Raw genomic sequence first — 26,216 nt, 5'->3', positions numbered from 1 at the left:
CCCTCTCTCGCTCCCTCCCTCTCTCGCTCCCTCCCTCTCTCGCTCCCTCCCTCTCTCGCTCCCTCCCTCTCTCGCTCCCTCCCTCTCTCGCTCGCTCGCTCTCGCTCGCTCTCTCGCTCGCTCTCTCGCTCGCTCTCTCTCTCTCGATCTCTTGCTCTCTCGATCTCTTGCTCTCTCGATCTCTCGCTCTCTCGATCTCTCGCTCTCTCGATCTCTCGCTCTCTCTCGCTCTCTCTCGCTCTCTGGCTTTTGCCATTCTGTCACCGTTGTGTGGTACACTTATTATTCAATCTCTGTACATAGTGTACATACTTGTATGTATCTGGCAAATTATATCTGAAGGAAATACAAGTTATAGTCTATCTGCCGAGTTTGTTTTGTTCCTAAACCCATTACGACCAGGTCACAGGCCATTCATAACTTGTGTTCGTAATACACTGTATACAAAACCCAAGATCAATTACAAAGAATGGAACACGTGAAATACCAAGGAGTAATAATGACGTCTGACCTTTCAAAAAATCACGACAGCCAGAAAAATAACAAGAGTGGATAATGAAACTTTCGAAACGAGGGGAAAAAAGAGTGTGCTGTCTCGCTTAGGGCATTTAGTGTTGACGGCTCCTCTCAGTGTAGGGAAGATTTCAGAGCTGGAACAGATAGATCGCTTACAGCCCGAAAAAAACCAATAAAGCATTTAAATTCCTGGGAACGCCTCAAAGTTCTAAGTATGTACTCGCTGGAGTAAATTAGAAATGCACGATAATGTACACATGGAAAGCACTTGAGCTCCTAGTCTCAAATCTGCACACTGCCATAACATACTGGAGTAGATGGAAGGAGAACATTTTATCACCCTTCGTGCTTCGAGACTATTCAACACTTTACCAGAAGATACAAACACTGCTAGGACAAGTGTAGATGTCTTCAGGAGGAAACTGGACAAATATCTCCAGGAAGTGCCAAATCATCCAGGATGTGATGGATATGTGGGCCAGCGGGTCGCCAGCAACAACAGCCTGTTTGCCCAGGTAAGCACTAAACAATCCTGGCCAAGATGGGGTCCCATGTTATTGGCCGGCCGTGGATCATCCTAAACCTTACCAGAGTTTCGTAGGGAAGGATACTAGATGCAGCAAGTCTCAAGGAAGGAGGGAAAGGGGAGGGGACGGCCTCGTTACATGAATAAAGCGCATCGCAGTGATTGTCACGTGGAAAAGCTGTAGCCCTCAGGATTCCCACAAAACAGTATATACCAGAAAATAGCATCTCATGCTATTCTCTTCCAGAAACCAACCAAACACGTATTCTACCGTACTTTATATATTTCTGATGGTCAAGTTAAAGTTTTCCCCTGATAAACAATGTCTCTCCAAGTCATTTACTGTTCATATTAGTGTGGCACAATTTATAGACCCGGAAGTGGAATTCCTCATCCGCATGGCAACTTAAACTAATTCATGCAACATGCTTTCCTGTATTTGCAATTAGTTTTATGCATCGCATCTGTACCTATCAAATATTTATTTTTAACTTTTTTCTTTCTAGTAAAACGTCCAGGAAATCCCTTGTTAATTTGTATATAATTATACAAGGTACTTTCTCTTCCTCTACATAAGCATACAAGTCGTCTTTTTCATATAGACAAACTTATCTAATTGTGTTAAGTGTATGATGCACTAGTGTTCCTTCATGTTGTCAGGATCAATATACTGTGACATCTTTCTGGTGCGTTTTGCGACCGTTGTTACTGCCCAACTTTACCACCTTTTTTTTAACTTTGGCTCTGGGGTCAGTTGTCTAACTTAATGTGTATGTGTATGCGTGTGTGTGTGTGTGTGTGGGGGGTGTGTGTGTGTGTGTGTGTGTGTGTGTGTGTGTGTGTGTGTGTGTGTGTGTGTGTGTGTGTGTGTGTGTGTGTGTATGTGCATGTGTGTGTATGTGTATGTATGTGTCTGTGTATGTGTCTGTACTCACCTAGTGTGTGTGTGTGTGTGTGTGTGTGTGTGTGTGTGTGTGTGTGTGTGTGTGTGTGTGTGTGTGTGTGTGTGTGTGTGTATGTGTATGCGTGTGTGCGTGTGTGCGTGTGTGCATGTGTGTGTGCGTGTGTGTGTGTGTGCGCGCGCGCGCGCATATGTGTGTGTGTATGTCGTGCCAAATAGGTAAAACTGGTCAATTAGCAAGAACTCGTTTAAAATTAAGTCCTTTCTAAAATTTTCTCTTATATGTTTAAAGATTTAATAATTTTGTAGCAAAAGAACTTAACTAACCTTATTATAACAAGCGCAATTTAATTTAGCCTAATCCAACTACATATATTTTAGAAAAGTTTACAATAATTTAATAACAAACACAATGAAATATATTTTTCGTTAGGTTCAGTATAATTTTTGTGAAATTATTGCATACACAAATTTTCGCTTGCCTTATTCGCAAGTTTTACCTATTCGGCAAGACAAACACACACACACGTGTGTGTGTGTGTGTGTGTGTGTGTGTGTGTGTGTGTGTGTGTGTGTGTGTGTGTGTGTGTATATATATATATATATATATATATATATATATATATATATATATATAATGCCTGAGGGCCGCTGGCAGCAACAGTCTGGCTGACCAAGCAACCAGCAAAGAATTTGCCCTCTAGTCTAAACTGATCATTAGTATATAACAAAAGCTTACAGAATAAAGCCATTGTGAAAATAAAGACATAATACCGTCATTGGAATAATATACAAATAACCCGCACAGAGCAGCAGCAGCAGCTTACGACGATGTTTCGGTCCGATTTGGATCATTTATAAAGACATTGACTTTGTAAACTGTCCAATTCGGACCGAAACGTCGTCGTAAGCTACTCTTTTCTCCTATATGCGGCTTACTTGTGTGAAGCCATTGTCACCACAAACGATCACGATAAATTATGTGAGCACTAAAACTGGCCAGGTCCCCGCCGCCACAGCCACCATCGACCATCTACCAAATGGGATCCACCGTCACCACAGACCAAGAGCGACCCAGCCCTTCATTACCCGACTGATATCTATTGTGTGTGTAAAGGAAATGTTGACGAGTCAAGTCCATTAGTGAGCTTGTGTATATCGCAGACTGGAAGAAGGGCGCTAGAATTATCAGCTTTCTACAGGTTTGTGAAATAGATATTTTCTTGTAAGGTAAGACACATATGCAACAGTTAGGTATCTTTTTTTCGAAAAAAAGATACCTAACTGTTGCATATGTGTCTTACCTAACAACCTGTCGGTATTTTATACCATTTTAATGTTCAAATAGATATTTTCTTGTAAGGTGCAAGAGTTGAAAGAATACAATCAAACTCTGCACTCTTGCACTGTCACCCAGGCGCCAATTATTGTTTCAATTTTAATTATATAATTAAAAATGGAACAAAATCTGTTGGTATTTCAAGTTAATTTACCAGGAATGTTTACTGCGTAAACATTTCTAGCGCAGATGAGAGACCTTGAGATAAAGTTGCACTCGGCAGAAAATGCGAAAACTGTCCAGTCCGCATAAACTTTCCTTTGAGAAAACAGAAGACAGATTAAGTGCGAGGCTACCCACCCTACCTATACAACCGTTACACAGAAAAAACACTTTTTTTTTTCTCATTTAAACTCTCGAAACTCTTCAAAGGTATATCAAAGGTAAAGGTATATTATGTATAGATTTACATAAAAACATTAGACGGAACACTGCAACAGGCCTACTGGCCTATTCGAGGCAGGTCAAACACGTCACTTAAGGGAGAAGCTGTGCATCGGACCTAGTAGCACAAGCTAGTCAGGTCCAACTCACACCCACAAACACCCACTCGTGTATTTATCCAACCTATTTTTAAAACTACACAACGTCTTAGCGTCTATGACGGTACTCGGGAGTTTGCTCCACTCATCTACAACTCTTACCAAACCAGTGCTTTCCTATATCCTTCCCGAATCTGAATTTTTCCAATTTAAAACCATTGCTGCGAGTCCTGTCTATGTTAGATAGTTTAGCACGCTATTTACATCCCCTTTATTAATTAGCTTTCCATTGATACGCCTCAATCATATCATCCCCTAACTCTACGCCTTTCTAGAGTACAGATTCAGGTCCCTCAGTCTATCCTCATAGGGAACATTTCTGATACATGGGATCAACTCTGTCATCCTCCTTTGTACATTTTCCAGTGCATTTATATCCATTCTGTAATACGGTGACCAAAACTGTGCAGCATAATCTAAATGAGGCCTAACGAAGGATATATAGAGTTGAAGAATAACCTGAGAACTTATTTATACTTCTTGCTATGAAGCCAAGGATTCTGTTAGCTTCATTGTGAACACTAATGCACTGTTGTCTTGGTTTTAGATTACTACTAACCAGAATTCCTAAATCCTTTTCGCAATCCGTAATATTAAGATCTACATTTGGTTTATATGCGGCATGGTTATTTTCTTGTCCAACATTTAGAACTTTGCATTTGTCTATATTAAACTGCATCTCCCACCGGGCGTTTTCACTATGGAGATAAGGATATAGTCAAACACTGGCCCTGAATCTGCACTCTCTAGAAAAGCGTAGAATTAGGGGGATGGGGGATATGATTGAGATGTATAAATGGAAAACTGGAATAAATAAATGGGATGTAAATAGATTGCTAAAAAATATCTAGCCAAGACAGGACTCGCAGCAATGGTTTAAAGTTGGAAAGATTCAGATTCAGGAAGGGTATAGGAAAGCACTGGTTTGGTAATAGAGTTGTGGGTGAGTGGAACAAACTCCAGAGTACCGTCACAGAAGCTAAGACGTTGTGTAGCTCTAAGAATAGGTTAGATAAATACACGAGTGAGTGTGGGTGGGTGGGTGGGTGAGAGTTGGACCGGACTAGCTTGTGCTACTAGGTCTGATGCCTGATCTGACTACGTTGGGTCATTGGCTTAAGCCGGTGTTCATTATACTGAATTCAGTAGCTACAGAGTAGGGTACAGGAGGAGGGATGAGAGAATAGTGGGAGGAGCAGGAGAGGAGTGAATGAGGGGGAGGGGGAGTAGAGAGGACGAGTGGTGGGAGAGCATGCCTGCCCGCTGAGTCACTACCTGTACTGCCCCCACCATAATATCCCACTATCCTCCCCCCCCCCCCACACTGCCTGCACCAGGCGAGGCTATTACAAGAGAGACTATATTGCAACAATGAATCTGCACTGTTTACATATTTGCGTGTACGTATTCTTAAATATATGTTGTCGTCGTCGTGGTTGTCGTTGTTCTGCTCTGTGATGGAAATCTCTTCATAAAAATTTAATTTATCCTTTACATGGGAAAAGCCATCAAAGGGAACGGTAATTCCCAATAGCAACTCCAGCTCTACCGGAACGAAACCTTCCAACCTCCCAAAGTTGCTGAACCTTTAGCGAAATACTTGGCGTTATCCTCAGTGCCCTACTGAAGTGTCCCGGTTTAGGCTACCTGGAGGGTATTCCGGGAATCAACGACCCCGCGGCCCGGTCCATGGCCATGCCTCCTGATGGAGCAGGGCCTGATCAACGGAATGTTACTGCTGGCCGCACACAGTCCAACGTGCGAACCACAGCCTGGCTGTTCCGGCACCGACTTCAGATATCTGTCCAGTTCCCTCCTGAAGACAACTAATGGCCTACTGGTAAATCCTCTTATGGCTGGTGGGAGGCTGTTGAACAGTCTTGGGCCCTGGACACTTATTGTGTTTTCCCTTAGTGTACTAATGGTGCCCCTACTTTTCACTGGGGTATGTTGCATCGCCTGCCAAGTCTTTTACTTTCGTAGGGAGTGATTTCCATGTGCAGATTAGGGACTAGTCCCTCCAGGATCCTCCAGGTGATTATGATGCATCTCTCACCTGCGCTCCAGTGAGTACAAGTCAAGTGCTTCCAGGCGTTCCCAGTAGTTAAGGTGTTTGATGGAACTTATATGTTTAGTAAAGGTTCTCTGTACATTCTCTAGATCTGCAATTTCACCTGCCTTGAATGGGGATGTTAATGTACAGCAGTATTCCAGCCTAGAGAGAACAATTGATATAAAAAGGATCATCAGTGGCTTGGCATCTCGTCTTGAATGCTTTCATTATCCATGTTATCAGTTCCTCTCAGATGTGACAGTGGCACTATTGTGATCCTTGAAGGTGAGATCCTCAGACATTACCACTCCCAGGTCCTTCACATTACTTTTCCGCTCTATTGCGTGATTAAAGTTTGTAGTACACTCGGTTCTATTATTTCCTCCAGTTTTCCATAACGGAGTAGTTGGAATTTGTCTTTATTGAACATCATATTGTTCTCCGTTGCCCATTGGAAAACTTGGAGATTTGCTGTGTCCTCACTGGATGACACACTCGTGCAGATTCTAGTATCGTCTGCAAAGGATGATACGGTGCTATGGTTTACATCTATGTCTATGTCTGATATGAGGATGAGGAATAAGATGGGGGCGAGTACTGTGCCTTGTGGAACAGAGCTCTTCACTATGGCAGCCTCCGATTTAACTCTGTTGACCACTACTCTGTGTTCGATTTGTTAGGAAGTTGAAGATCCATCTCCCCAATTTCCCAGTTATTCCTTTAGCACGTATTTTGTGCGCTATTACGCCATGATCGCATTTGTCAAATGCTTTTGCAAAGTCTGTGTATATTACATCTGCATACTGATTTTCTTCCAGTGCATCCAAGGCCATATCATAGTGATCCAGTAGTTGAGAGAGGCAGGAGCGACCTACCCTGAACCCATGTTGCCCTAGATTGTGCAGATTTTGGGAATCCAGGTGATTTGCAATCCTGCTTCTTAGCACTCTTTCAAAGATTTTTATGATGTGGGACGTCAGAGCTATTGGTCTAGTTCTTAGCTAATGCTTTGCTGCCACCTTTATGCCACCTTATGCTGTTTTAAGTGACTGTGGAATTTCATCCATGTCCAAGCTCCTCCTCCATAGTGTACTTAGGGCACGCGAGATGGGGTTTCTTGCAGTTCTTAATGAATACAGAGTTCCACGAGCCTGGGCCCGGGGCTGAGTGAATGGGCATGTTGTCAATGGCTTTTTCGAAGTCTATCGGAGTTAGGTTAATGTCAGAAATCTGGCATATATTTATGGAGTTTTGAGGCTCATTCATGAATAAATCATTTGGGTCGTCGATCCTCAGACTGATTAGTGGCTCACTAAACACAGTCATACTGGGATTTCAGTATTTCACTCATTTCCCTGTTGTCATCTGTGTAAGCCCCATCCTGTCTGAGTAAGAGCCCGATGCTAGATGTGGTATTTGCCTTGTTTTTGGCATATAAAAAGAAATATTTCGAATTTCTTTCAATTTCACTAATAGCTTTAAGCTCCTCCTGTCTCTCCTGGTTCCTGTAAGAGTCATTTAACTTAAGTTTGATAGTTTCCACTTCCCTGGTCAGCGCCTCCTTTCGTTTATCAGATATTCTAGCACTCCTGAGGAGCTCAGTGACTCTTTGTCGTCTTCTGTAGAGGGAGCATCTTTCTCTCTCCAGTTTACTCCTGCTCTTCTTCTTTCTTAGGGAAATATGCCTAGAACATGCTTCAGCTGCCAGGAAGTTGATCCTTTCAAGGCACTGGTTTGGATCCATGTCATTTAAGATATCTTCCCAACATGTTTCATTTAGGACATGGTTTACCTGGTCCCAGTTGATGTTCTTGTTGCTGAAGTTGTATTTTGTGAAGACACCTTCACAGGTACATGCATTCTGCTGATCAGGACCCCTATGCATGTACGTCTGGACTTCGATTGGGTTGTGATCGGAATTAGTTGTTTTTGATATTCTGTCTCTTATCAGGTCCTCATTATTTGTGAAGATAAGGTCAAGCGTGTTTTCTAGTCTTGTTGGCTCCACTATCTGCTGGCTTAACGTGTGTTTTTCAAAGAGACTTAGTAGCTCATGTGTGTGTGACCTTTCATCTGCGCTACCTCCGGGGTTTCTTGCAGTTCTTGATTAACACAGTTCCACGAGTCTGGGTCTGGGTTTGAGTGCATGGGCATGTTGTCAATGGTTTTCTCAAAGTCCGAGAACTGAATACATGAAATTCACCCTGTGTGGCGGAACAAGACAGCAAAACAGATATCTTTAGTTCCAGCTATTTAAGTGTCAGAAAAATAATAAGATAACAGCACGACAACATCGACGACAAAAAAGAAATGAGTGAAATACTAAATCCCCAGTACGACTCAGTGTTCAATGAACCATAAATAAGCCTTAAGATTGACGACCCATTAAAGCTATCGACTTCATGCCCATACACTCCGCCACAGGCCCAGACACCTGGAACTCAATATTTATCAAGAATTGCAAGAAAGTATTAATGGCACGTGATAAGGCTATGACGAAGCCTAGACACTGAAGCCATCCTGCAGACATTAAAAATCACGGATAGTACTCCACTCCACAAAGGTGGTAGTAAAGTAATAGCCAAAAACCTACAGACCAACAGCTCTAATATCTCACATCATCAATATCTTTGAAAGGGGTTTCAGAAGCAAGGTTACCAATCTCAAGGAATCGCAGAGGTTGCAAAAGCCAGGTCAACATGGGTTCAGAACGAGCAGCTCCTACCTTTAGCAACTACTGGATGCTCTTGAAGACAAAATGCAGTAGTAGTACTTACCAGCTTTGCAAAAGCCTTTGACAAGTGCGACCATGAGATAATTGCACAAAATGCGTGCAAAAGGAATAACGGAGGATGCGGAGGAGGATTTTTAACTTCCTTATAAACAGAACCCCAAGAGTAATAGTAAACGAAATGAAATCAGTGACTGCTACAGTGAAAAGTTCAATCCCCCCACGACACTCCTCCACGACACTCCCCCACTCCTCTTCCTCATGTCTGACAGACAGTCACTATCATCCTCTGCAGACGATACTAGAATCTGAATGAAAGTGGTATCCACAGAAGTCACAACGAGCCTCCAAGCTGATAAAAACCAAGTTTTCCAGTGGGCCACTGACAGCAATATATTCCATGAGAGCAATTTTCAATTATTACGCCATGGAAGAATGGGGGAAATAAAAATATTAGTTTACTAGACAAACGCAAACTACTCTACAGAACGTACGTCAAATGTGTAAGAGACCTGGGAGTAAGAATGTCAGATCTCACGCTCAAGGAGCACAACATTATAGCAACTGAAAGAAAAAATAAGTTGGATAACTAGACCCTTCAAAACAAGGGATGCCAAGCATAACGCTCTTCGGGGCACTCGTTCTTTTAGACTGGCGTATTGCTGTGTGTTGAGGAACCACGACTCTTTAGCGCCCGCCCTCCAAGCATAGGGAGATTACCAACAACCCCCTAGTTGTCTCCAGAGGGAACTCTACAGATTCCTCATAACAATTCCTGATCAATCGCGTTGTCGTGCATATGTTGGACTGCGGGCAGTGTGCAATAACAGCTCGATCGATCAAGCCAGCAACCAAGAGGCCTTGTCTGGGACCGGGTCGCGAGGACGGTGTCCTCCGGAAGCGACTATGTAAACCATTCGCTAACTAGTAGGGCCTCCACTATCTTTACACACTATCCATTCCTCCCCTCCTTCCGTCGTTAATTGTACGTGCAACACCCAGGACAATTGCACTGCTTCCTGCAATGCTTACAACACTGCTAATAATTACCAAAAGTAAAGCTGTAACATCGCAGATGATACCTGTTAATTCCAGGGACCATCGCCCCGGTGGAGCGGTCTCACAAAAGACGAGGGGAGTCATGACTACCATGACCAATAGCGAAAGAAGACTTGACGTTCATCTGCAATTTAGTTATTACTCTGGTATATAACAGCATGTGACAAGATAACTACAAAGTGACAATTACACAATTTGTTCAATACAAACCAGGCAGCAAGATAAATCTTTATACCATTACCTTCAACACTACCATCCATCGCACAGGATGACTTGAATCTCCATACCAAAGAATTACACTTAAGCTACTTTCGCGCACAAATACGGACTTGTATAATAATTACCTATAGTGTGCTTTCACGGGCTCACATACACTGACAAATACAAATATAAAAGGACCTTAGCTATAAGGAGGGACTAAACAAAAAAAATGGGGAAGTGAGAACATAGTGTATCTTGTACGAACACAGTAAGTCAAGTGGTTGTAAACACGCCGTCAGGGTGTACACAAGCACGTGGGCACACATAAAAGGTCAACATTAAAATTAATCAGTGAAGATACAAGGAGAATGTTCTTGAATTTACAAATCATTTAAGGCAAGATCTGAGTGCTTCTGACAATTAAACGTGAAATAGTCAAAAACACAAATAATGAAAAAAAAAACGACATCAATTATTAACCCAGATGGACCACTAAAAAAAAAAAAAAAGATACCCAAGGCACACCCCCATCCCCCCGGGTGTGAGGCAGGCACACACCCCCATCCCCCCGGGTGTGAGGCAGGCACACACCCCCATCCCCCCGGGTGTGAGGCAGGCACACACCCCCCATCCCCCCGGGTGTGAGGCAGGCACACATCACCCATCCCCCCGGGTGTGAGGCAGGTACACACCCCCCCTCCCCCCGGGTGTGAGGCAGGCACACACCCCCATCCCCCCGGGTGTGAGGCAGGCACACCCCCCCCATCCCCCCGGGTGTGAGGCAGGCACACACCCCCCATCCCCCCGGGTGTGAGGCAGGCACACCCCATCCCCCCGGGTGCGAGGCAGGCATACACCCCTATCCCCCCGGGTGTGAGGCAGGCACACACCCCCATCCCCCCGGGTGTGAGGCAGGCACACACCCCCATCCCCCCGGGTGTGGGGCAGGCACACACCCCCATACCCCCCGGTGTGAGGCAGGCACACACCCCATACCCCCGGGTGTGAGGCAGGCACACACCCCCATACCCCCGGGTATGAGGCAGGCACACACCCCCATACCCCAGGGTGTGAGGCAGGCACACACCCCCATATCCCTGGGAGTGAGGCAGGCACACACCCCCATCCCCCCGGGAGTGAGGCAGGCACACACCCCATATCCCCGGGAGTGAGGCAGGCACACACCCTATACCCCCGGGAGTGAGGCAGGCACACACCCTATACCCCCGGGAGTGAGGCAGGCACACACCCCATACCCCCGGGTGTGAGGCAGGCACACCCCATACCCCCGGGTGTGAAGCACACACACACCCCAATACCCCCGGGAGTGAGGCAGGCATACACCCCCATCCCCCCGGGAGTGAACCAGGCACACATCCCCATCCCCCCGGGAGTGAACCAGGCACACACCCCCATCCCCCCGGGAGTGAGGCAGGCACACCCCCCATCCCCCCGGGAGTGAGGCCGGCACACACCCCCATCCCCCCCTGGAGTGAGGCAGGCACACACCCCCATCCCCCCGGGAGTGAGGCAGGCACACACCCCAATACCCCCGGGAGTGAGGCAGGCACACACCCCAATACCCCCGGGAGTGAGGCAGGCACACCCCATCCCCCCGGGTGTGAGGCAGGCACACACCCTATACCCCCCGGGGAGGGAGGCAGGCACACATACCATACCCCCGGAAGTGAGGCAGGTACACGCCCCCATCCCCTCGGGAGACAGGCACACACCCCCATCCCCCCGGGAGTGAGACAGGCACACACCCCCCTCCCCACCGAGAGCGAGGCAGGCATACACCCCTATCCCCCCGGGTGTGAGGCAGGCAGACACCCCCATCCCCACCGAGAGCGAGGCAGGCATACACCCCTATCCCCCCTGGAGTGAGGCAGGCACACCCCCCCATCCCCCCCGGGAGTGAGACAGGCACACACCCCCATCCCCCCGGGAGTGAGGCAGGCACACACCCCCATCCCCACCGAGAGCGAGGCAGGCATACACCCCTATCCCCCCGGGTGTGAGGCAGGCATACACCCCCATCCCACCGGGTGTGAGGCAGGCACACACCATCCCCCCGGGAGTGAGGCAGGCGCACACCCCCATCCCCCCGGGAGTGAGGTAGGCACACACCCCTATCCCCCGGGGAGTGAGGTAGGCACACATCCCCCATCCCCCCGGGTTTGAGGCAGGTACACACCCCTATCCCCCCGGGAGTGAAGCAGGCATACACCCCCATCCCCCGGGTGTGAGGCAGGCATACACCCCATCCCCCCGGGTGTAAGGCAGGCATACACCCCATCCCCCCGGGTGTAAGGCAGGAACACCCCCCATCCCCCCGGGAGTGAGGCAGGCACACACCCAATCCCCCCGGGAGACAGGCACACACCCCCATCCCCCCGGGTGTGAGGCAGGCCTACACCCCAGCCCCCCGGGTGTGAGGCAGGCATACACCCCATCCCCCCGGGTGTGAGGCAGGCATACACCCCCATCCCACCGGGTGTGAGGCAGGCACTCACCCATCCCCCCGGGAGTGAGGCAGGCACACACCCCCATCCCCCCGGGAGTGAGGCAGGCACACACCCCCATCCCCCCCGGGCTTGAGGCAGGCACAAGTCCCCATCCCCCCGGGAGTGAGGCAGGAACCCCCCTCATACCCCGGGACTTGAGCATGAACCCCCGTCCCCCGAATGTGAGGCAGGAATCCCCCCCCATCCCCCGGGTGTGAGGCAGGAACCCCCTATTCCCCGGGACTGAGGCATTAACCCATCCCCTGGGTGTGAGGCAAACACATCCCATCACCCGGGTGAGAGGCAAGCACCCCCCATCCCCCGGGTGTAAGGCAGGAACCCCCTATCCCCCGGATGTTAGGCAGGAACCCCCTATCCCCCGGATGTTAGGCAGGAACCCCATCCCCTGCGTGTTGCAGGCACCCCCCCCCCCATTCTCCGGGTGAGGCAGGAACCCCCCATACTCCGGGTGTGGCTGGCACCCCCCCCCCATCCTCCGGGTGTGAGGCTTGAGTTGGCAGACATAAGTAAGCGCAGATAATTCCTCTCTCATCAACCATTGCTTCAGATGCAAAGTCGTCTTTCATAATTTGAGGGAAATAATTGTAGAATTGTGCCACTGAATTTGTTTATCTTGGTTCCACTCTTATGTTTAAGTAAAGCAGATCTCTTATGTCCATGTCTGTAAACTCGCGTACGTGCGCGTGTGTAATTACCTATTTTAACTATAGTAGCAGAGCTACAGTATATTCACGGTATCCAATGTTCATTAAATTTTCACCACAGAACATCATGGAACTTCCAATGTTTGTAGCACCTCTTACCCCCCCCCCCATCCTCTTTAAACACTCCACTGGTCAACCATGTCGAAAATTTAATTTATATTATGACCATGGTCTCGCGTATGACAACACACCGCTTCTTTGGGTGTCCGCTCTAGCCTCCTGCATTCATAAATATTTTGAACACATTGTGCGCATGTGCGCGCGTGCTCCAAAGCACATTTGGTACGCTATGCAGTAAATAAACTGCAGCTTACTCATCGCAAACAAAAAAAAAAAACACCAACACAGAAGCACACACAAGGTCCATGACTTCTGAAATTAGTAAGGCAGATTAAAGTTATCTGCAAGGTAGAACCGGGGAAGGAATCTCAACTGTGCGAGTACAAGACGGGTCAGCAACAGGCGAGGAAGAAATCAGTGATCCAAAGCCCAGGAGCATTCCTCGCCTTACCTCTCCACCTACCATCCTCTCCTGCCCCAACGTACCTTACCCCGCCTCCACATAATCTACCCCGTCTCCACAACACTTTTTTCCCCTTTGAATTCATGTTTGGAAGGTCAAAGATATTCAGATAATAAGGGTGTTTACCAATAGATACCTGGCTGTCTTTAAAAAGAAATCGGACAAGTTTCCTAAATGTCTTATCAGTTGGGCTGTGGTGCTTACACTGGAGTTTATGCTGCTAACACCGACAGCCTGGTTGATTAGGTCATCCACCAGGAGATTTGGTCTGGAGCCGGGCCGTGGGGGGGGGGATGGGGGAGCTGACCCTCTAACACATTCCAGGTAAACTTGTGCTGAATGACCCACAAGGTCTTAGAACTTTATTAAATACAATATAATGAATTATTTTATACACTAACCTGTGCAGGCAGCTTCCACTCAACGCTTGCATCCTTCCGGCACTACTGTAGTTTGTTGTATTCACTGAGCAATGTTACATTCACCGAACCATATTTTCCCTGTTATGCGAGCCACGATAAACACTCGTTAATGTCAACCTGTACAGTAGCGACGTGGGTTGATGTGGATGGTGAGGGAAAGGTCTTAGAAAGAACAACGTATCACAGGTGGGGTGACGTATTAAACCACTAACATGAACTTTCCATTAAGGTGACACCAAACAACCAACACTACAGATACATATAACACTAACTACCTTGAATTTGAAAGATTCCACCGATATCGCACCCAGACTCCTGGAATTTTAACTTCATAAAAATGATCAACAATCATCCAAGGTGGTTAAATACCCTACGGGGTCGAAGTAAGAAACTAAAAATACTAGACAAATATCAATGACAACACACATTAACTCTCAGAATGTGGTGTTAAGTAACAAGATGAATGTCTGAATTGCCTGCACACTCCAGGATGAGGTTCAGAGTAGGACACTCCTGTCTTTCCCAACTTGTATACTATTACCATATGAATTTGAACACTGAACCTTTCAAGGAGGTTGTGTTGAAGCCAGTGAAAAGCTCCTGATCAAAAAGACTGGCGTTATCCATTATCTACCTCAGATCTCACCTGATTAATCTCAACCCTTACGAATTTAGCGTTTCTCAATTAATATATCTACTACTTGGACACAAAGATAAGTACAGTACAATGCTGGCGTAATACACACGCAGACGCGCGCGCGCGCACGTGGCGAGCAATTGGAAAAGTTAACCTATGGCGTATCAAAAGAGTTAGGTAAGGAAAAATTATATATCAGATGGGAGGGAGGGAGTATGGAGGAAGTGAATGTTTTCTGATATTTGGGAGTAGACGAGTCGGTATATGGTTATATGAAAGACGAGGTAAACCATAAAACTGATGATGGAAAAAAGGTGGGTGGTGACATAAATAAATATACACATACACATGTATATAATGTCGTACCGAATAGGTAAAACTGGTAAATTAACAAGAACTCATTTAAAATTAAGCCCTTTCTAAAATTCTCATACATTTAAAGATTTTTTTTTCAATTATGTTAATATAAAAATTAACGATTTTGTACCAAAAGAACCTTAGAAAACTTACCTAACCTTACTATAACAAACGCAATTTAGCCTAATCCAACTAAATATATTTTATATAAATTTACAATAATTTAATAATTAACGTACACAATGATATATATATTTTTTCGTTAGATTGAGAATAATTTTTGCGAAATTATTGCACACACAAATTTTCGCTTGCCCTATTCGGCAAGAAGTGCGTTGCTATTTAAGCTAAAATCGCAAGTTTATTAGAGATTAGGTGTTGGTGCGGGGTTTCTAAAAGTATTATACAGAGGGCAGAGGACGGGATGCTGAGGTGGGTCGGATATTTAGAGGCTGGAACAAAATAGTGGAAGGAAGGCGGGGTAGGGGTCGTCCTAGGAAAGGTTGGAGGGAGGGGGTAAAGGTGGTTTTGTGTGCGAGGGGCTTGGGCTTTCAGCAAGCGTGCGTGAGCGTGTTAGATAGGATTGAATGTAGACGAATGGTTATGACCCCATCCCCACGAATACAATTTAAAGATGGAAACCGGACGGGAACCAAGGCTGCAGCAAACATTCATCTGGATCGCCACACTAAGGTGCTGGAAGAAGTCGGCAACTCTTGGGTTTCTATGGTTTCCTTGAGCTTTGAGCTTAATTTTCTTTGAGAAACTTGTGGCCCTCTTTTCCCAGGGTACTCATGATCCCTGAGGACAAACTATTGATGGGTCAAGTCCCTATACTTGCCAAGCTTTTCTTACCTACGATTTCCACTTTCTACAACAGTTGTCATAGGATTGGATATGCTGATGGGCATCGATGTCCATACGTATCCACGCTTAGGCTTTGGAAAATAAAAATGCAAATGTACATGGATTTTGCAAAGGCATTTGACAAATGCGATCATTGGGTGATCACACTCAAAAATGAGACCGACAGGAATAACTGGCTAAATAGGCAAACAGATATTCAACTTTCTTAGAACAGAAAGTGCAGTAGTAAACAGTAAAATCCAGCTCAGTATCCCAAGGCACGGTCCTGGAGCCTTTAGTCATCCCTATAGTTGACAAACAGAAGAAAACACTAGTTTTACTACATTCATTTGCGGATGCCAAAAAGCATAATCACTTTGGTATTAGACACTGAAAAATTACAGGAAGATATAAGAAAGTCTTTCAGTGGGCAGTGATAAATAACGACGTCCAATGATGACATGGAGAGCCTGAAAAACTACGAGGGGAAACAGTGTACAAAATGCAAGAGGATTACCTAATTGAACGAAATGAACATGTAAGTGACCTGGTAATAAAAATATCTGGTGACCATTCGCTCCAATAGGGCAAATGTCATAATGGCCAGGAAAATGATAAGGTGGCTAATAAGAACCTTCAAAATATGGGAAGTAGTAGCAATAGTGACACTATTCAAATAGCTTGTAATCTCTCGCTTTGAGAAAACACGAGAGACAGAGACAGAGAGACAGAGAGACAGAGACAGAGAGACAGAGAGAGAGAGAGACAGAGAGACAGAGAGAGACAGAGAGAGAGACAGAGAGAGACAGAGACAGAGACAGAGAGACAGAGACAGAGAGACAGAGAGACAGAGAGAGAGACAGAGACAGAGAGAGACAGAGAGAGAGACAGAGAGACAGAGAGAGAGACAGAGAGAGAGACAGAGAGAGACAGAGAGAGAGACAGAGAGACAGAGAGACAGAGAGAGAGACAGAGAGACAGAGAGAGAGACAGAGAGACAGAGAGAGAGACAGAGAGACAGAGAGAGAGACAGAGAGAGAGACAGAGAGAGAGACAGAGAGAGAGAGAGAGAGAGAGAGAGAGAGAGAGAGAGAGAGAGAGAGAGAGAGAGACAGACAGACAGACACAGACAGACAGACAGACAGACACAGACAGACAGAGGCAGACAGACAGAGAGAGAGACAGAGACAGAGACAGAGAGCTGCAAGAACTGTCAAAACTGTCAGTGGTGACAATAAGGCAGGAGAAGGTGCATTTCCTTCTTAAATCGCTTGACCAAGAAAAGGCTGTGGGCCCAGACAAGTTGAGCCCAAGATTGTTGAGATGTGCAGACCAGCTAGCAGTGCAGACCAGCTAGCAGCACCTCTAACTCGCATCTTTCAGCACTGCCTAGTACAGTGTAAATGGCCCTCTCCATGGAAAGAGGCAAATGTAGTCCCTGTTCACAAAAAGAAGAGCAGAGCAGAAATCAGCAACTACAGACCAGTGTCACTCCTGTCAATCACTGGTAAGATCCTTGAGACAATAATCTCAAGACAAATGACAGTTTTTTTGACTACCACTCACTACTTTGTGATCGTCAATATGGCTTCAGGAAAGGTTACTCTGCTGCTGATCTGTTGTTAAACTTCTCCACTAAGTGGCACCAGTCACTGGATGAATCCAAAGTCAGCTGTGTGGTAGCACTGGACATTGCTGGCGCTTTCGACCGGGTGTGGCACCAGGGCCTCTTAGCAAAACTTCAAGCACTGGGAATTGCAGGCTCTACGCTATGTCTCCTCAGTGATTACCTTCATGGTAGATCTCTAAGTGTAGTTCTCAATGGAACGGAATCAGCAAGACATCCTATTGGGGCAAGTGTTCCACAAGGAAGCGTGCTGGGTTCATTGTTATGGAATGTCTACTTCAACGACCTTCCTCTCATCAAAGAATCACATGCATATGCAGACGACTGTACACTGACATTCACTTATCCAAGAGAAGAAATGCCAGCTGCTCTAAGCTACATCAATCACCAGCTGAGAGCTAAATCAGCTTGGGGAAATAGATGGCAAGTAACATTTGCACCTGAGAAAACGCAAATGATCGTCTCTAGGCACCATGATGGTAATGCTGGTGCAGTAGTAAGGATGAATGGGAGGGTGTTGGCACCTGGAGAAGTTGATATCCTTGGGGTGAAATTTGACTCCAAACTAACCATGAAGAACCATGTTGTAAATCTTGCAAACAAGGCAGCCAGGAAGCTTACAGCACTTCGCCGTATCTCGCATCTTCTTGACAGTAGGGGTTGCAAGATCCTGTACGAGGCACAAGTACGCTCACACCTTGAGTATGCTCCACTTTCTTGGCTTGCCTGCCCCCCCTCTCATCTGCGACTGCTTGACAGAGTAGAAAACAGAGCAAGACGTCTCATCTCTCGCCTGGACCCATCCTGGATAGATCTGTCATTTCAGCAGAGCCTTCAACATAGGAGGGATGTGGGTGGCCTTACTGTTATGTACAAGGCCAATATTGTCAAAATACCACACTTGGATCCACTTCGAGGACAGCGTGAAACAAGCTTTTATGCCACAAGACGGGCAGAAAGCAGCAACTTCACTCTGACTGTACCCTTCTCCAGGACATCACTCCATCTGAGATCATACATACCCAGTATGACTCGAGTATGGAACACATTCGTACAGCATAATGATGTCAACGAGATAAAGTCAGTCGATCAAATGAAAATGCTGGCCCACAGATGGCTCCAACTTCATCCTATTCCCTAATTGTATGTCTCATAATAAAAATGCTTTCAAATGAGCTGATGTAGGTAACAGCTCTTAGCTTGCCAATAAAGTTAGGAATCCTTAACCTGTAAATAGCTTGTCAATAATGCTAGGGATCCTTAACCTTGTCAAACCCTGTGTAAAAAAAAAAAAAAAAAAAAAGACAGACAGACAGACAGACAGACAGACAGACAGACAGAGAGAGAGAGAGAGAGAGAGAGAGAGAGAGAGAGAGAGAGAGAGAGAATCAGAGCGGAAACATTAAAAAAAATAATTTGCGGCCCTCATAAGCCAATAAAGCATTAAAATTACTAGGAACGCCTAAAAGTTCCAAATACTTACTCACTGGGCTTGAAGACCTATTCCCAAATCTGCACAATGCTATAACATACTGAAGGGAAATATTGGTGTGTGTATAATAAATCCAGTGAAAGAGGTGCAGTGGGCACAATAAGAGACCACTGTATCAACATCCGTGGTCCCAGACTAACATTTTACCAGAACATATCGGAAACTGCCGGAATAAGCGAAGAAGTCTTCAAGGAAAAGCGGAACAATTTCCTCCAAAAGTGCCAGATAAAAAAGGCTGTGATGGAATCTGATAGACCAGGTGAGCACCAGACGAGCCTAGCCCAGGGCCGGGCTGCGGAAGTATAAAACTAAACCCATTAAAGGCATATCAAAGTAGGTATAAGAGCCGTTATGACTGATTCTTAGTGCTTTGGTGCTATGACTGGAAGGCGCTGGTTCTAAAGGCACAGACTTGCCATAATTTCGTTCTGAACACAATAATCCGCCAAACATGGAGCAACAATGTCTAAAGAGTTTACGTTCAAGGAACACAATAGCGTTGTTATTACAATTGTACAGAAAATGATTGGCTGGATAAAAAGATTATTTAAGACAAAATTATACCAAGCCAATGATAATCTTTTAAGGCATTTTTACTTTCCAAAATGGAATCCAGTTGAAGTCTACTTAGTCGCACTTAAGGCAGACGAAAATGCGGATCTGGAAAATATGAAGGTAGCTTTCACTAACAATCTATTTAAGCATCTTAATTACTAGGAACAAAATCCCTCCACATCTGTACTTTAGAGAAAGGTGAAAAAAAAACTATAATTTTAGTTTGAAATATAATGAAGGGATGGTTTCTAATCTGCAGTGAAGTAACCCCACTTATGAGAGCGTGATGCATAGAATATAGTCTAAGATACTCCTAATGAACAGCAGAAAAGTAATAACTACACTACGAAATGACTTTATAAGCAAAGGGATCAAAGAGACTTCGACACACTGCCTTCAAATATCGTCTTGAATAGAAACCCATAACTACCTTCAGAAAGAATTTGACATGTGCCAGGAAACTTCCGGATGAGGCATGTTGTGGTATCTACACAGGACTGCGTGTCACAAACAGCAACAGCGTGACTGTACAGGCCCTCAACCAAGTCCGGTCGGACCAGTCATGCGGAAGGGAAAAGGAAGAGAGGGAGACTGGGGGTAGAGGGCAAGGGGGCAAATTCTAAGGTATATTTACAAGTGGCAAGAAACGAGTTGCTTTATGAGTACATTGCAAATAGCCTCTGACTTTACACTCCAGCCACGCTGGGTCAACCCCCTCGCAACAATGCAAGAGGTAATAATGAGAAGTGGGAGAAACTCAAGCAAGAACAATAGTAGATACTGACAGAAGAAAAATTAAATTTAGTTAAATTTTATGAAGGGATGGGTAGGGGAGGGGAGCGGAGAGGGGGTAAAAGAGAAGGGCACAAGAAGACAAGGGAAAGGTGTAGGAAACGAGGAAATTAATGAGTGTTCGTTTGGTGTACATAATGCAACCCCTCTCCAGTGACCAACTGACTTCTACCCCTGGGTACTGAGGTCTTGATAGTCATGTATATAAATAATTAGTAAAAGGGATGGACCGGTAAGCTAGCCGAAGGCCTCAGTCTGTTTACCAAAAACTCCAAAGATTGTTCATCTTATCACTAGACACGTCAGAAAACACATGTGCTGTTCCACAACGAAACTTGCCTAACCTAATCTTGACTCTCCACTGTTTGGGCTAACTAGAAAAGGAGTTAATAAGATTTGCACAGCGCTTTAATCTACAAGGTTTTTAAACACTTGACAAAACGTTAAACCATACACATTAGAACTTGTCAGGTCTAAGTCAAAAATTAAAATAATTCAAATCAGCAAGCACCCAACAAAATATAAATACTATCACATTAAGTTAATTAACCCGCATGCTATAAACATCAAAACGTTAATGTTAAAAAAATCCTAAAAATTCCTCTTGGTCCTTATGGATAAGTCCGGGAATTATGAAAACTATGACTGCCTCGGCGACAAGTTAAAATGTGTTCCACATTTAGCAGCATTATGCTGCTAAAGGTGGAACAAAGGTGCTGTATAATCCCTGCGAGATTAAACAGCACCTGGGGGGGGGGGATAATGAAAGGTATTCAGGCTCAATTCAGGGAACTGGAGCACAGATCCAATTCCCTAGATCAAGAGCCCCTCACCAGCATCAAGGAACCTTCCTTGAGGGGATCTCTAGTTAAAAACATCCAGCTCAGTCTACTCCAGTTCTTGGCATCTACCATTCAAGGAAAAAAAAACTTGTTTGGACGTGTGGACGATAAGCATGTCCATACCGGTATTTCCGTGTCTTAAGCAGCAAAAGCGGTAGATGCAGAGAGCACGACAACCATTGTGAGCCACGCTGCTGTACCATGACCATGGCATTAAGATAGTGCAGATCAAACCTTTATTATAGACGAAGTTTCGCTTGTTAGAGTATTTAAGGACGAAACGTAGCTGATAACAAATGTATGTTCTATTAAAAATGTCTTTCTACTATACTTGTGGGTAATATCTGCCGCCCAACATCCCAGAACTTTGTTAACCCCACTCAGTTACCCTCACTTTCACTGAGATAACGGTGAGCCTCGCCACGCCAGATCTCCACTTGTGTTTCCAGCAAATGGAGTAAGACGGTTTGAAGGCGGGGGTGACTCAACCTCAGAGGTTAATTACTCCAACAAATAAGCATAACATTTACATCGTATTTCACTGCTTTATAACCACAGGAACTGAGCTGGCTTTTAGTATTAGAAATCACCTGGAAAACAAGTACATACACGAGAATACATAGAAAGGACAAATAAAGATACTTTAATTTATGATTTTAATACAAGGCAATAATTTTACATTAACCTTCAATTCCCTCTTAGAGACGTTAAGAGATATAATAAGAGCAACTTGTGACAGCAGCAAAACAAAACCAGAGCGAGCATCTAATAAATCCATCTATTTGTCAACACATTCTCCAGCAAACTCCTCCAGGGGGGCGCCCTTGTGAGGCATCCAAACTACAGCCTCAGATGTAAGGTTTATACAATGCCTCTCACTTGGGGGGTCATGAACCAGCCGGTGCCGGTATAGGTCATAGTTCAAAAGGTTACGAGAAAGGCAGACTGAAAAATGCACTGCAAAGTAAGAGTATTTTCTAGCATGGCTAAATAAATGTAAGATGTGGCTGAGGGCAGCAGGAACAAGAGTGCTATGTTGCAGAGTTCCACAGAGAACATGATATACTAACAACGGTAACAGAAGATAAGACACGAAGGCACGACAGGACTTGATAAAGCAACACAATAAGAAAATGGACAAAGCATGACAAGACATGACACACTGACACCCAAGGTGTGTACATAAGGCAGCTTCCTAGCATCAGCACGTGCACGCATAAACCCCAATGGGAGGTGGTTGGTTATCACCATCATCGTTTTCCTCTCTAAATTTATTTTCTATGATCACTTTCAAATTAATAATATTATAGCATATGCTAACATTAAGATTTTATTATAAATAAAACAAGAAAGGCTGTATCTTAATTATAACAGCAGTGTTTGAAGATGTGTTGGTTACACAAGGGTCTCCAGCTACTGACTGGACAAGTTAGCAACAGCAGCAGCAGCAGGAATATGCTAGTAAAGCAGCAGGAGTATGCTAGTAGTAAAGCAGCAGGAGTATGCTAGTAGTAAAGCAGCAGGAGTATGCTAGTAGTAAAGCAGCAGGAGTATGCTAGTAGTAAAGCAGCAGGAGTATGCTAGTAGTAAAGCAGCAGGAGTATGCTAGTAGTAAAGCAGGAGTATGCTAGTAGTAAAGCAGGAGTATGCTAGTAGTAAAGCAGCAGGAGTATGCTAGTAAAGCAGCAACGTGAGCCCAGAGCGGAATTAAGCAATTACTGCGTGGTTGTTGTGGTTAAGGCAGCCACAGGAGCTGTACCAACGGATGCGAAGAGTATATTCAGGTGATCTCTCCTTGCAACCTTCACTCAAGCACACATACCATTGACTGCTTCCCACTGAACTTCAATGTTGATAGTAAGACCCAATTATTGAGCGGTTTAAGAACGCATCAAATAATCCCAATAGATCCTTCCATAAAGTAAAAACACTTTCTATACTCCTGAATCACTTCATGCCATTAGTTTGTACATTCTCTCGAGTCTTCATTTACATTACGGTATATTTTTTAACGAATTTGCGTCTTTTATCTTAAGTTTGCCTCTGAGATAGTAGAGGCATTGCCTTGCACGACTGAGCTAAGTAGTGTCATCATCAGCTTGGACAATGATATACTGCCACTCTAAATAGTCTGCAAGAAATGTGAAAATTAATTCCCTACTTCATCAGTTTCTTCTCTTTACCTAATTTTATGACCTGTCACTACGGTTACAACTAACAACTTCGGAAAATACGTTTATATGTATTTAAGTTTTTTCGAATCCGGAATTTTTGTGACATTATTTATAGTTGCGAGACTGTTGTGAAACTCTCACCTTACCACAAGACTGTTAGAATTTACTGGATTAAGGTTTGGCCTTTATTTTTGACATTATTCTGCTGCGCCTTTGTCAAGTGGAGCTATTGTACTGTAGTTTTAGGGCCTCTGGGATCTCAGCTAAATCAAAGTTCATTATTAACATTAAAGGCCGATATTACTGGGCCGGCAGCGGGTTGCCCAAACGTAAAATGCTACCGAACCCACGTTGCTAGACGTGTCACAGCCGTTTAGATATATTTCCTCATATATGGTCAAATATACGCTTTTTGTTTACCATAACCTAACCCAGCTAATAAATTAGTCGCTACTCCACTGCCCTGTCAACAGCCTTGAAGTGTTGGCTACACGGGTACAAGCTCAAGACACCAGCAATGAGCACTATTTAATAGATTATAATACTGAAGAGTGGAAGACTGAGGTAATTTTATACATATGGAGCTCCAGGAATCCAGCCTCGACAAAGAGTGCCTGGACATGCTGCAACTTCATTTCCAGTTTATGGGATGTCAATATCATATACACAATTTGCAGGGAAGAGGCAAAAGAGGACAGGAGAATGAGACTGATTCTTTCGTTCAACTGTCATCTTTTAAGTAGGCCAATACTAGAAAACTGAATATAGCTTTTGCGTGCCTTTTTTTTTTATCCTATCTCTTAAATAACTGTTCCTTCGGCAGTTCTCTGGTAAAGCAGAGTGCTAAACGATGACAGTAACACCAAGGTGGTACAGTGACGTAAAGGTAATAAATTATACCACCAATGTTCCTGAACAAGATCTGGAAATTCTATTTGACATCACGGGATTACCTCACGTTGTACACGAAAATTTTAAGACAGTCTAGTTCAGAGCTGACTGAAGAACATAAAAGGTAGACCAAATCAACGCTACTTTACCAGTTAGACTGCATCCTCGGCAAGCACTATTTTATCAACACTCACCTGTAAAATAAAAAAAAATATTGATTACTGTTATTCATCTATATATGTTATAGAAAATTGACAGGGTAGTTATATTATAAGATTGCTCGTGGTAGTGCAGATATATTCTTACATTAAGCATAAACAAGTGAATAAAAAGTGTACAGTTACATCAGGTAGAACAACCAGTTACTGGAGGAGTGTTACTACGTAAACTTGTTTCAGTGTTCCCGTCATAAAGATAGCCTACCAGGCGTCATGTTGCATGAACAAGTCATACCTGTGACTAGACCGGAGTTGTTCTACTTTCACAGCCAAGCCTCGGGCCAGGCTTTCCTACTGGAAGCCTAATCAATCAAGCTGCTGCTGCCCAGCCTCTTCAGCCTACGAAGTCCTCACAAATTAGGTGATTCGGCAATTTCTGCATTAACTAGTCTAACCACTACCTTTTATGGCTACACCTCCAGTAATTACGGCAGGGTGAATGCCTTAGTAGGATTTACGAGAAATGCACGTTCAACCAGTACCTGGGTAAGAGGAACGTGCCGAGGATAAGAACTAGGCACCGATAGTTTAGTGAAGTCTGTGTTAGATAATTAGTAGACATTCAGAAAAGGAAATGCAGAAACGTTTACTCGTGTCCTTCGGCACCATCGTTTTTTGCCGGTTCCCTCTCCCCTTCTTCCCCAGCCATACGACACGCATCATGTGTTGTTGGCTCTGATGAATAAACCAACAGAGTTAGAGGGATGGTTATGTAGTGACATTTATGTAGCACTTATCGCAGAGCACACCTGTGTGCACCCACCACCCCCTCCAACCCAGCCTATACCTTCAACTTCAAACACAAATATTAAAGAGGTTATGTACACGTGAGGGGCTCCTGTTTACCTATTGATGCATTCGGGACTCGTCACTCCCGCGGGTCGGTCTCCAACCAAGCTTCCTGATTGATAATCGGGTCACCTAACGTGCACCGCATTACGACCTAAATATAACAGTCAAATTGACTGCTAATTACCTAAGAAGAATGTGTGTAGTTTCCTCTTGAAGACAGTTAGGAGTCTGTAATTTGTCTTGTATTTGAAAGTCTTGGACCCAATATGCTTATTTAAAAAGCTCCGTATACTTGCTGTACGAAGTCGTGCCTCCAACTCTCGTAAGGACTAACATCACATTGCAGATTGAGAACTATAGCCCTACCGTTATTTTCCGCGCAAATGGTTTAAATTTTTTGCCTGTATTCCACAAGATTTTTCGAAATGGCTAAAACCCCATACAATCCTCTATCGCTTCATAGGTAGTAAGTTTTGTACTTTACACTAGTGTTAAAAATTTCAGTTCCACAATAACTTAAATTTGTCCTTAACGATCATAATATCTGACGTGGTCTAACAGATTTAGTTTTGATAAATTAGACATGTGCAACTCTTGGGTATGGAAATAAATGGTATAAAATGCCGAAACAATGGAAATATAAACACACACGCAATATAATGTGATCCTTTATTGACAACGTTTCGCCCACACGGGTCGAGCCCTCAATCCAGTTCACACTTGAAGTCGACAACACACTTCCTTTCCTTGATGTTCTTCTCTTCAAAATTGACCATGAACTTCGTTTTAATGTCTATCGAAAACCCACCAACCAAAACGATCTTCTCCACTTCTACTCTCACCACGACACTAAAACTAAACGGTGTAATTATAGACATTTTCCTGGGCGCACTCAGAATCTACAGCAATGAGGAAGATTGCACTATAATTGAATAACTATTTCCCAAA

The 26,216-nt window shown here is 44.5% G+C and overlaps 1 protein-coding gene across 2 annotated transcripts in view; it reads right to left on the bottom strand.

Annotated features, from left to right (window-relative positions):
- LOC128685502 (nuclear distribution protein nudE-like 1-B) overlaps positions 1–26,216 on the bottom strand; it is a 259,576-nt gene that overhangs the window by 70,942 nt on the left and 162,418 nt on the right. Inside the window, exon 4 of one of the 2 annotated variants that reach the window (XM_053772069.2) lies at positions 19,071–24,452. The exons of the other annotated variant lie outside the window; for it this stretch is intronic. Coding sequence (XP_053628044.1) covers positions 24,411–24,452 — 42 coding nt within the window. The 3' untranslated portion in view covers positions 19,071–24,410. Of the gene's footprint in view, positions 1–19,070; positions 24,453–26,216 lie in introns of those variants that run through there. 2 annotated transcript variants of the gene reach the window in all.

This window comes from Cherax quadricarinatus, chromosome 8, assembly GCF_038502225.1.
Source record: "Cherax quadricarinatus isolate ZL_2023a chromosome 8, ASM3850222v1, whole genome shotgun sequence".
NCBI classification, from domain to species: domain Eukaryota; kingdom Metazoa; phylum Arthropoda; class Malacostraca; order Decapoda; family Parastacidae; genus Cherax; species Cherax quadricarinatus.
Note: the sequence above shows the minus strand (reverse complement) of the source record. Positions and strands in the feature narration are given on the sequence as shown.